General features: G+C 42.1%; 1 protein-coding gene across 3 annotated transcripts in view; it reads left to right on the plus strand.

Moving 5' to 3' along the window:
• CYTH3 (cytohesin 3) overlaps positions 1–11,990 on the plus strand; it is a 207,332-nt gene extending 195,342 nt beyond the window's left edge. For all 3 annotated transcript variants that reach the window (XM_068244560.1, XM_068244559.1, XM_068244561.1), the window contains exons 11-13: positions 8,914–8,985; positions 9,291–9,445; positions 11,182–11,990. In XM_068244560.1, the coding sequence (XP_068100661.1) occupies positions 8,914–8,985; positions 9,291–9,445; positions 11,182–11,254 (300 nt within the window). In that variant the 3' untranslated portion in view covers positions 11,255–11,990. The remainder of the gene's footprint in view (positions 1–8,913; positions 8,986–9,290; positions 9,446–11,181) is intronic.
• The last annotated feature ends 295 nt before the right edge of the window (positions 11,991–12,285 follow it).

Here is a 12,285-nt window from a genome sequence, read left to right on the forward strand (position 1 = left end):
TGACTGGATTAGCTGCATGCTTGTTTCAGGTGTGTAAGGCCCGGTTCACATTAGCGGTCGCCGTCCGGAATCGCCGTGCCGGAGCCGGACCGCTTGCAGAACGGACGGAACGGACGCACGGCATAGCAATGAAAGCCTATGCGTCCGTTCACATGCGTCCGTTTCGTCCAGATCCGGACTCCGGCATAAGACCCAACATGCGCTATTTTTTGGTCCGGCTCCTCCGGCAGCCGTATCCGGAGCGGAGCCGGACTGCACCATCCGGCCAATACAAACCAATGAGAACCGGAGAGCGCACAACACACTGGCTAAAAATCCGGATGTTCTACCCCACTTCCTATGCGTATTGAAGCGGCGATTTTGGATGGGGACACATGGGCAAGCATTTTGGAGTGGAGCAGCAGTGATTTTAAACGTGCTGGAGATATTGGCAGTATGTCGGAGGTGCAGGTGAGTGCTAAACAGCGAAGGGCCTGATTCCACAGGTCCACCTTCTACTGACCTCCCAGACCCCAACATTTTTATTCCTTTTCTACTATCTTTTGCCAAACGGATCCGGATCGCATCCTGATGAACACCTGATGCAAACTGACCGGATCCGGATCAGAACCGTACGGTTCCGATCCGGATCCGGTCAGGTCATCCGGTCCGTTTGGCAGAGAACCGCAAGTGTGAACGGGGCCTTATTCACACACTTCTGATGCCTGAAAGATCAGCAGGATGCCACGCAACTGGTATTGATTAAAGTGTAACTGTCGGGCATAAAATCAAAAATCAATTCGTTATTTTTATCTGGTAAACAAGTAATAAGGGTGCTAACCAGGCAATCCAAAAGTTAAAATCTCTATTACTTTTCTTGTTTATAAATGATCATTCCCCAGTTTACTTGACTCTTATTTGGTACGTTGCCGCACAAAGGAAGTTGAAGGGCATGCTGGGTTGTCTTTTTTGCTTCTTTATTTCCCCTCAGACTTAACTACTGTACAGAAGCAAAAATAAATAAATAAATAAAAGCCAGCATGCCCTGCAACTTCCTTTGTGCGGCAACGTACCAAATAAGAGTCCGGTAAACTGGGGAACGATCATTTATAAACAAGAAAAGTAATAGCAATTTTAACTTTTGGATTGCCTGGTTAGCACCCTTATTACTTGTTTACCAGATAAAAATAAAGAATTGATTTTTGATTTTATGCCCGACAGTTACACTTTAAAAGGAAATACTTATGCCAGCAGCCGTATCCCTCTCACTTCAGGTGTCCTTAAAGCCCCGTCTACACGGGGAGATGTTGGGGAGATGTTGTGGCGATCGGCGGCCTCTTGCGCGTCCCCGCTCGCCGCGCGTGCGCCGCATTCGATTCCCCGCTCGTCCCCGCCGGCGCCTCTTATCTTCCACTCGATTCCCTGCCATTGTCCCCTCGCGGGGAGCGAGCAGGGAATCGGCGGAAGCAAGATCCATCCTGTCGGATCTTATCAATCGAGCCGCTGATGCGGCTCGATTGATAAGGAGAGTCGCGGCCGCATCTACGTGTGTAGATGCGGCTTTAAAGCAATTATGAGCTGGTACAGAGAGAGGGAGGTATAGTTATAAAATACCTCACATGATTGACTGCCCCCCCCCCCAAACAAACAAACAAATAAAAATAAATGAATGGAAGAGCTGTGCACGGTCTCACTACCTCACGTTAGAGTCCTGAGAAGCGAAGGTTAAAAATAAGTGAGTTGATTGGACCAGATTCACTCTGCATACAAACTGCAAATTAGTTTGGAGTAAGCTGAGGGTTAGCGATGTAATTGGGATACTGATAATTATTATAGATTTATATGCGATCATCTTCTATAGTGCTGTACAATATAAATAAGACGGTACAAAAGACAAAGGAAGTACAACACAAGTAATCCAAAATGTTCTACAATACAACAAGTGTATATATGTCATATATGCTGTATAATCTCCATATTTTTTATCCTGTCTATTGAAGATTACCTACAAATAAATAATACATAGCCTAGTGGCAAACATTCTAGTTCTAATGAGCAAGATGACACAAAATAAAGAGTGTGCTGCCCATGTAGTGATTATGTTGCAGCTGTTGAGTGCCCCACATGTACTGAGGTCTGTGGACTGCAGAGAGAAGTGCTTTGCTTTGATTAGTGTCCTGCCTCCATACATATGGAAAGTCTGACCTGACGCAATGCAGCTTCCTACACACAGATGACCTTACACAGATGTTTAGTGGAAACTCTGTAGCTGTGTACAGAAACATAGGTGTGTTTCCTAGGTGACTGTCTGCATCACTATGAACTGTTTATAGATCACAGAGTACAGTAATGGGCTACCTATTGCAAGCTTTTATCTTTGATGTCTTCCTTAAAGCAGACCTTAATTCAGAACTTCCTCTTTGCTCTAAAAGATAAGCAACAGCATGATACAACAAACAGAACATTTATATTGCGCTTTTTTTTTGGCGGCAGCCACTAGGACGCGCTCTATAGGCAGTAGCAGTGTTAGGGAGATTTGCCAAAGGTCTCCTACTGAATAGGTGCTGGCTTACTGAACAGGCAGAACTGAGATTCGAACCCTGGTCTCCTGTGTCAGAGGCAGAGCCCTTAAAGTGGATCCGAGGTGAACTTTTACTCATTGCATAATTGTGTTCCTTTCCCATTGTTTATAGGGCATTCCTCAAGCCAAATACTTTTTTGTTTTAATACTCGAATTCCCTATAAACTAAATAATCCACGCCCACAGGTTTTTAGAGAGCCTTGGCAGTAGCAAGGGCTCATGGGAGTTCAGTCTGGGCAGGAGGAGGAGGAGGTGTTACTAGCCATTGATTTCAGAGGCAGAGGGGAGGAGGGAGGAGGAGAGGGGATTAGGCTGATGACTCAAGATACAGATAAGCCTGCCTCTGTGTAATGTTTACAAACAACATGGCTGCTGTCATTGTATCACAGGAAGAAATAATTTTCTATTAAAGCTGTTTGCAGCTAGATTTGCTGTGTAAACGATCTAAATTTTAGAGAAGATATATAGACAAGTTACTTGTTATAGTTAGTTTTTCATCTCGGATCCGCTTTAACCATTACACTATCCATTGCAGCTGATACAAATCCTGCAATAAATCTGCAGTGCGCCTACTTCCTACTTTTATGGAAGCAGACACAGGTTTAACATCCTTTGTTTACATATTAGCTGCTCTGCTGAGGCAGCCAGCTGAAACAGATGAGGGATCAAATTACAGTTGTGATTAGTCACAGAGGGGGAATTAGACAGGCTAAACTCTCTAAATACATACATTGTGCATTTCTCCGGTTTTCCTTCTGTCCTGTGCAAGAATTCAGGTCCACCATTCTGCTGAGAGTTAGCCAGAAACCACAACAGTTATCTCTGTAATAGGAGCAGTAGGGTATTGTACCGTGTTGGCCATCAGTAAAAGCAAGACATTTTAGATCAGGATGATACCATTTATTGGTTAACTAAAAAGAATAAGAATAAGCAAGCTTTCAGCCTTGCAGCCTTCATCAGGCTTAAATCCTGTAAGCTTTCTGTAATAGGTTAATCTTAAAATTCTATGGTTATCGCTTAACAATCACCTATACTATACTGTATGTTCAGATGTATATATGGGCAGCACAGTGGATAAGTGCTTGCACTCTCTTTGCAGCACTCAAGTCTCACAGTGCCCACGTTGCGTTACATTGTAACGCAGTGCGTCAAGTTAGTGCTGCATGCTGTACGCTATAAGCAGCTAAGCCGCGTTACACTGTTTGCACATGCTCAGTGATGTTGGAGGAGGAGGTCTCCCCTCCTCCTCCTCAGCCAGGCACATGGCTAATTAATATTCACTGCACTCAGTGATGTGCAGTGTTTACTTCTGGAGCGGCCGCTCTGTGCGGCGATTGGCTGGCAGGAACACGTGATGCCGCATGCGTCCAAGAGTACGCATCACGGCATCACAGGACGCATGAAGAGCCGCTTAACGCGGCTCAATGTAACGTCCAGCTTCAACCCCACTATGCGTTGCGTTAGGGGCACATGATGCGACCTTAACGTGGCATCTAGCGCAATGTCTTAGTGGGAAAGAAGCCTCAGTGTTCTAGTTTCCATCCACAATCCAAACATATACTTAATTGGCTTCCATCTCCGGTCTAGTGCACACCAAAACAGCTAATGCGATTAGTAGCGCCTTGCGATAGGGATTTTGTGAAGGGAATTTCAGAGTGTTTTTTGCTCATTCATTCAAATTAAATCCCTCCAGAAAATGCTACCTGCAGCAGGTTTTTGATTTTAGAAAAATCAGAATTCTGCTGTGGGAACACCCTCTTAGGGTTTCAGTAGCCGAGCGCTTTTTAAAGCGCTGGCGATCTGAAAAGCACTCCGAAGCGGTCTTTTGCACTAGCCCACAAACTGTAGACTTTACTACAGGGCTGTGGAGTGTGTACAAAAATATTCCGACTTCAACTCCTTAGTTTATGAAACCAACGACTCCGACTCCAGGTACCCAAAATGGCTCCAACTCCTCGCCTCCTTAGTCTAATACTTACCGGGGCTGTGGATTTGGTATAAAAATAATTTGACTCTTCAGTTTATGAAACCTCCGACTCCAGGTACCCAAAGTTGCTCCGACTCCTTAGTCTAATACTTACCAGAGCTGTGCATTTGGTACAAAAATGTTCCGACTTGAACTCCTCAGTTTATGAAACCTCCGACTTCAGGTACCCAAAATTGGTCCGACTCCTTAGTCGAATACTTACCAGGGCTGAAGACTTGGTACAAAAATCATCCGACGACTCAGTTTATGAAACCTTCGACTCCTACTCTGACTCCAGGTACCCAAATTTGCTCTGACTCCAAAGCCTTGCTTTATTAGGCCCATTAGAATTTGAGCCCCTCTCAGACAGGTAGTTCCCAGCCCAGGTGAGTTGACCTTTTAGCAAAGAATTATTATCCTGTGATTGAAGAGTGAACTCTAGATGACGATGTGCCTTTATTTGACTGCTACAGCACCTAAATGCTCATTCAAGCAGTGCTCAAGTCATGTTATCAGTTTAGAGTATTAGGGCCAATCAGGAACAGGAGGAAGTGAATTTGATTGGCCCAATTCCAAGCTACATACAATTGTTCCTTTCATCTTTAGTCCATACTCTATTTATGCTTATCAGTGTGCAAGTAGGCACCTCATGCATCTGAACCTGAATTCTAACCAGGGCACAACTTCAGGTTCTTAACCTTAAGGCAGGGGTCACACTTGTCAGCTTTCGTGCGCGTTTTCTGCACAGAAAAACTGTTTTCAACTGAGAACTCATGTTAATCAATGAGCTAGGTCACACTTGAATGTAGATTTCGCACGCAGAAAAAAAACTGACATCTTGCGCAATTTGACAGTTTTCTCTATAAATTACATTAGCTGTTGTAAGGTAGAGGTCACATTTGTCTTTCAGTTTTCTGCAAAGTGTAGAAACTGAAAGACAAGTATGACCCCTGCCTCAAGCAAACACACAGGCATCTACCAATAAGTGCTTTTTACAGGGAGCAACAAATTCTTCCACTCAGTGTTAATAAAGAATGGGCTGTATTAATGGCATTGGAGCAAGAGAGCTGTATTTAAAATAAAAAAAAAAAAAATCAATTCAAGTATATTGCATTATCAATCAGGGCCCCATTTTAAACACGGTAAGGCTCAGTTCACACATGAACTGCGCTGCGTAATATGTTGGCGCTTTATAAATACAATAAATAAATAAAGCTGTACATTTCCTGTCCAGTCCGGTCCTGCACTGTCTTGTCAATTTTGCATCAGTTATGCAGAAGCGTAGCATTAGGGCGTGCAGAGGTTGCGACCGCATCGGGGCCCTGGGGCCAGAGAGGTCCACCCTCAACCACAGTATTAGCTTTATTGGTCCTATGCAGATAATAATCACTTCTATGGATGCTGTGAACAGTAGTAATCATTAACCCACAGTTTCCTATCCCCTTCTTGCACCTCTGACACTGTAGTTGTCCTTGTTAGGTTTTGGTGCGCCATATCAATTATGTACGGAGTGCTTGGGGGGTCCCCAATGTAAAATTTGCACCAGGGCCCACGGCTTCTTAGCTAGGCCACTGCAGTTATGCATCCGTTTTCTGTCAGTTTTACCTGATTGGGCCAGAATTGTCCACGTTTTATGTGTAAACACAACTATAGAAACACATACAAAACTGACAGGACTGGACCTGACTAGAAATGTACACCTTTAAATAAATAATAAAACGGTTTCTATCATAATCTACATTTTTACACCATTTCATGAAGCTAGTAATGTATGGTTTGCTTGCCGCCGCCTCCTCTGTGTCACTATAAGATACAGAGAACTCTATAGTGATCTCAGTCGCCCTCCCCCTGCCCCGCCCCAAAACCATTTTATGTCACTGAACTCTCAAGAGATGTCATGAAAATTCCGCAGAGAAAAGATAAATGATCATAAGAAATTGGATATTTCTGACAGATGGTTGCCATTACTTATGTGACCATAACGCTAAGTGCTTCAGCTTTCCACATCACGCATTGTTTCTTTATTACCATTTCATATCACACCTCCCAACTTTTCGAAATGAGAGGACACCTTTTAGGGCAAACCGTTTAAGCAGAGCGCTCTGCAATGCCTCCAGTTACAGCAAACCTGAAGTGAAAATAAACTTATGAGATAATGGATTGTATGTGTAGTACAGCTAAGAAATAGAACATTAATAGCAAATAAAAACGTCTCATACTGTTTTCCAGTACAGGAAAATTAAAAAAAAAAATAACAAAAAAAAACTTCAGTTGTCTATGCAAAAGAGATTCTCTGAGCTATTCAAGTCCTGTTTTCTGAAGCACTTAAAGAGACACTGAAGCGAAAAAAATATATATGATATAATGAATTGGTCGTGTACTATGAATAATTTCTAGAAGATTAGCAGCAAAGAAAATATTCTCATACTTTTATTTTCAGGTATATAGTGTTTTTTCTAACATTGCATTATTCTATAATATGTACAGATTACACAACACTCAGCATTCAAAATGAGTCTTTCAGAGCAGTCTATGAAGTAATGACCTCTCCTCTAGCAGAGAAAAAGTAAACAGTTCACTTACAGTTGAGATAATAAAAGTCAGAAAACAGCCCTCTCCACGACTAACTTAGTTGGAGAGCTTAATGGCTTGTTTGCATAGAGATAACAACTGGAGTTTCTCAACTCTTCCTGTACTGGAAACAATTAGACTGATGTATCTGATCTTAATGTTTTATTTCTTAGCTGTGCTACACATACAAATCATATCATAATTTTTTTTCCGCTTCAGTGTCTCTTTAAAGAGACTCTGAAGTCTCCTAAAAAAAATGAGATTTTTACTTTAAAAACCTCTTTAACCTTATTGCATCTTCTAAAACACTGCATCCCCGCCGCTGACAAAGCCATAAATTACCCCCGCAATATCCACAACTTTCTTGGTCGTGGATTTTGCTGCTGGAGGAGGCAGAGCTTTCAGCTGCAGCTCTGCCTTTATGCGAGTCAATCAGCGCGTATCTCCGCCTCTCCCCGCCCCTCTCTGTGAAGGAAGACTGAGAGGGGCGGCGATCCGCGCTGATAGACGCGTGTAGAGGCAGAGCTGCAGCTGAAAGCTCTATGCGGAAGGAGCCCCGCAATGTCCCCCATGTAATATGAGGTGATTTATGGCTTTGTCAGCGGCGGGGATGCAGCGTTTTAGGAGGGGCAATTAGGTTAAAGAGGTTTTTAAAGTAAAAACCTAGTTTTTAGGAGACTTCAGAGTTTCTTTAAACAGCCAAGAAACGGTGAGAACAAAACAGCTTGAGATAAGGTTTTACTGCAGGAAAGTTTAAAGGGTCATTATTTATGCTTTGTTTTATAGCTTAAAAGACCGAGTTTAGTGTCTAAACTACAAATATGACAGAATTATGCAATGTTATTAAAAAAAAGCTAAAATAAAATGACTCTATTTTCTTTGCTACTAATGTTCTATTCATTATCCGTACTACACATACAATTCATTGCATCATAAGTTTTGTTTGCTTCAGGTCTGGTTTAATAAGATCTTAAAAGTAAAAAAAAGTTCACAATAAGATAAAATAGATGTGATGCTATTTGTTTCGTGGAAACCATAACCATTAATCCGTTATTTAGTTCTGATTTAGCCTAGCTACAGTGCCACCCAATCACTTAAAGAGACACTGAAGCGAAAAAAAATATATGATATAGTGAATTGGTTGTGTACTATGAATAATTACTAGAAGATTAGCAGCAAAGAAAATATTCTCATATTTTTATTTTCAGGTATATAGTGTTTTTTTCTAATATTGCATCATTCTATAATATGTGCAGATTACACAACACTCAGCATTCAAAATGATTCTTTCAGAGCAGTCTGTGAACTAATGACCTCTCCTGTGGCAGAGAAAAAGTAAATAGTCCAGGAACAGTTTAGATAATAAAAGTCAGATAACAGCCCTCTCCACGACTTTTAAAGTCGTAGAGCTTAATGGCTTTTTTGCATAGCAATAACTGGAGTTTCTTGACTCTTCCTGTATTGGAAACAATTAGACTGATGTATCTGATCTTAATGTTTTATTTCTTAGCTGTACTACACATACAAATCATAATATCATAATTTTTTTTTGCTTCAGTGTCTCTTTAAGGCAGCACATGGGTACTTTGTGTTATTGGCATACGTTCTGCAGCATGTTCAGGCGTCTGTTGTACCAATCTGATTCTGTAATAAAAGATGTATCGCCTCTTCTCTCATAAGACATGTCCTTTAGCTCCACCTAGCGGTCAACAAGCCAGTTGCACGCTAATTGTTACAAACCCGTTTGAATCAAGTAAACTTTTTTGTTGTTGTTTTTGATCTACTAAAATTAAATATCACATTTTTAACTTTCCAGGATAAAGAGCCAAGAGGAATAATTCCTTTGGAGAATCTGAGCATTCGAGAGGTTGAGGATCCCCGAAAGCCAGTAAGACTTCTGGGTCTTGTGCTTGTAAATGTCATTCTTGTCTAAACACTCGTAGTTCTGGTGGAAATAGTTCATTGAAATAACTAGAAAATCGGAGTTCTCTTCACTTTGCTAGTTGGTTTAGGCCTACAAGAAGTGGTAGTCTTTCTATGAGGCCTGATTGTCAGGTAGCCATATCTTCCTGGAGACCCTGGTAAATGGTTTCAAATCGATTGCAACACAATGAAATGTATTCTGTGACTCTTAGAATGGTCTTGTTTTCATTCAGCGTAGACAAACAACTGTTCCTCCTCTTTTTGTTTCAGAACTGCTTTGAGTTGTATAACCCAAGCCACAAAGGCCAAGTCATAAAGGCCTGTAAAACAGAAGCTGACGGGAGAGTGGTTGAAGGAAACCATGTTGTGTACAGGATATCAGCCCCAACCCCTGAGGAGAAGGAGGAATGGATAAAATCCATCAAGTGAGTGTTTCCTTATTGTAAATCTCTGCTAATTCACATTGGAGCTGTCATACACTGCAGCATTTGTAAACTGGAATATAGATGTTACCAGGTGCCTGCAAGTATCTTTGTCATACTTAAATCCCTTCACAATCAGGAAGCCCCCTTATTCCAGGTGCAAACTGAATAGGCACCTTGACTAACAGCTTTGTGCTCCCCTCACAAAATGAGAGCCCCTCACCTGCTAGCAGCAGTGATTTTATTGGTCTGTAGACATGGAGATAGGCATGGCAGACCTCCATGTCACAGGAAATGCCCTGAAAGCACAACAGAAGTGTGAGGGATGTGGAGGCTGCCATATTTATTTTCTTTTAAATAATGCAGATTGTTTGGCTGTCCTGCTGAGCCTTTGTCTGTAATATTTTTAGTCCTAGACACTGAAAAAGTGTGCAGATCAGGTGCCCTGACTGAATCGCACACCTGAAACAAGCATGTGGCAAATCCAGTCAGACTTCAGACACTACTGATGCCGGGCTGCCAGGCTACTGGTATTGTTTAAAAGGGAATTTATAGATCAGCCTTCTTATCCCTATCACTTCAGTTGCCCTTTATCACAGTGTAGGCAGTAAGTTGTGGGCATGGAAATTGTGAACAATAATGATAATAATCCGTACATTTGTATAGCACTTTTCCCGTCGGACTCAAAGCGATCAAGGGCTGCAGCCACTGGGACGCACTCCAGAGGCCACCCTGCAGTGTTATGGAGTCTTGCCTTGAACTCCTTACTGAATAGGTACGGACCCTAGCCAGGATCCAAACCCTGGTCTCCCATGTCTAAGGCAGTGCCCTTAAGCAGTACACTATCCAGCCACTGATGTACAAGATGTATAGTACCTTGCATTACTACTACATCAATACTGTCAACATCATCATTTGTTCATGATATCTATTCTGCCTTGCAATGTGATACTTGTGATACTTTACCTAATACTTGGGGGCACCGCTAACTACTTAATACTGAGGGTAGTTCTGGCTACCTAATATTAAGGGGTGTACCTGTAGCTACCTATGATGTGCAAGGGAAGAGCACACTTGCAGTGCGGTTCGGCGGGGGTTTGTAGGTTCATGGAGGGCAAAGTCAACGGTGCCAGGAGATCTGTGCCTATAGGCTCCAGTGATGTAAATCCGGGCTTGCGTACAAGGCTGAATTCATGGGATATGGCACCTTCTGCTACACTGTAGTAGGTCAACTCCTTTGGTGGCATAATTTGGTTATGACTTAGCAAACTGTGTATGTATAATTCCCAACACTTTAGTTAGAATGAGGGGTTGGTTAAACCCTCTTCTGTCTTAATTGCTTATTGAGCCCATTTGGGAAGGGGGGGGGGGATGGGGGTAATACACCTCAGTTTCTGCCCTAACCAGGGCTGAATTGTGGACCCCGCTCTCGCAGAGACAGAAAGTGATGAACAGCAATTCATGTTCTGGAAAATGAACATCTATCCGGTTTCTTCCGTGTGTCCATGTCCTGTTAAACAATTTTAACCCAGTTCTTGGTAGGGATAGGTGTTGAAAATAATTCTTGCCAAAAGGGGCTGGGTTGGGATAGTGATGAGCTCAGAGGTGAATCGAACTGCTTTCCAATATGTTCTATACCAGAATAATATTTTTGGCTACAGCTGCATTTAAAATAAGTCTATTATTAGTCCTGATGATGATTAACCCTTAATTATGTTGCTGTTTATTTTCTACTCTAGAGCAAGCATCAGCAGAGATCCCTTTTACGACATGCTAGCAACAAGGAAGAGAAGAATCGCAAACAAAAAATAACCCATTTCAGCTCGCATCAGCTTTTCATGAAGTATCTTATAATACAAGTCAATGGACCAACCTTACCCTGGACTTACGTTGCCTCTTTGGGCTTCACAAGGAATACAGTTTTCAGTGGGGATACCTGCAATACTAGTTGAAGAGCATCAACACAGAATTTAGAGAAATCAAGGATATGCACAGATGTCTGCAATATTCTGGCCTTTTAATTTATTTTTCATTGTTTTTCTGTTTCATTTTAAGTCCAGACAATGTAGACTTGAAGAACAAGCATCACGTTTGGCTACCACTATGTAAATTTCTCCCATCCGGCACATTTGTATTAGTCAACCAAAACACTATATGTCCATATCGGTAGTAGAGACCTGTTGGTTTATTGTTCCGTTTGGTGGAGTATTTTCAAGAAGGGCAGCTATATAAATGGTACGGCTCCTGGTGGACCAGGCAAGACTCGAGCATAGCTTGGCTTTTTGGTTTTCATTGCTTTGAAGAACCCTGCAGCTATCCGGACATGGACTTTGCTGTGAGTAGCAGATGTCATCGATCTATCCTCTCAACTGTAATCTGCTGGTTCTCGGACAATGGACTCACTCCCGGAAATCACCAAAGTGGGTTACAGTCCTTAAAACATGTCTCTGAATGACCACTGAATAACAAATCTATAAGCTAATATGTCTGTACAGAGTATCTTTATATGATCTATAAAAACATATATAAATACATATATATAGGCTGACGATGGCTTATAGTGACTATCTGTAATAGCTGAAGCAGCAGGAAGCCACACTTGTGCCTGTCCAAGAAGGTATTATGCTATATATTTGTTTTCCGAGAGGACAGTTGCATTCCGGCATGCATGAGGGAGCAGAGCAGGGCCGACTCTGCTGCAGCGAGTGGTTTGATGTTTAATACAAGAAGATCACAAATTCTGCCTTAAACAATCTAATCACTAATGTCTTTCAGGCATGATTTGCCTAGGGGCAGTAGATGCCTTTTCTTTTATCTTTTGCTGTTGCCGATCTAGTCTGTGA

Source organism: Hyperolius riggenbachi, chromosome 7 (assembly GCF_040937935.1).
Source record: "Hyperolius riggenbachi isolate aHypRig1 chromosome 7, aHypRig1.pri, whole genome shotgun sequence".
NCBI lineage: Eukaryota > Metazoa > Chordata > Amphibia > Anura > Hyperoliidae > Hyperolius > Hyperolius riggenbachi.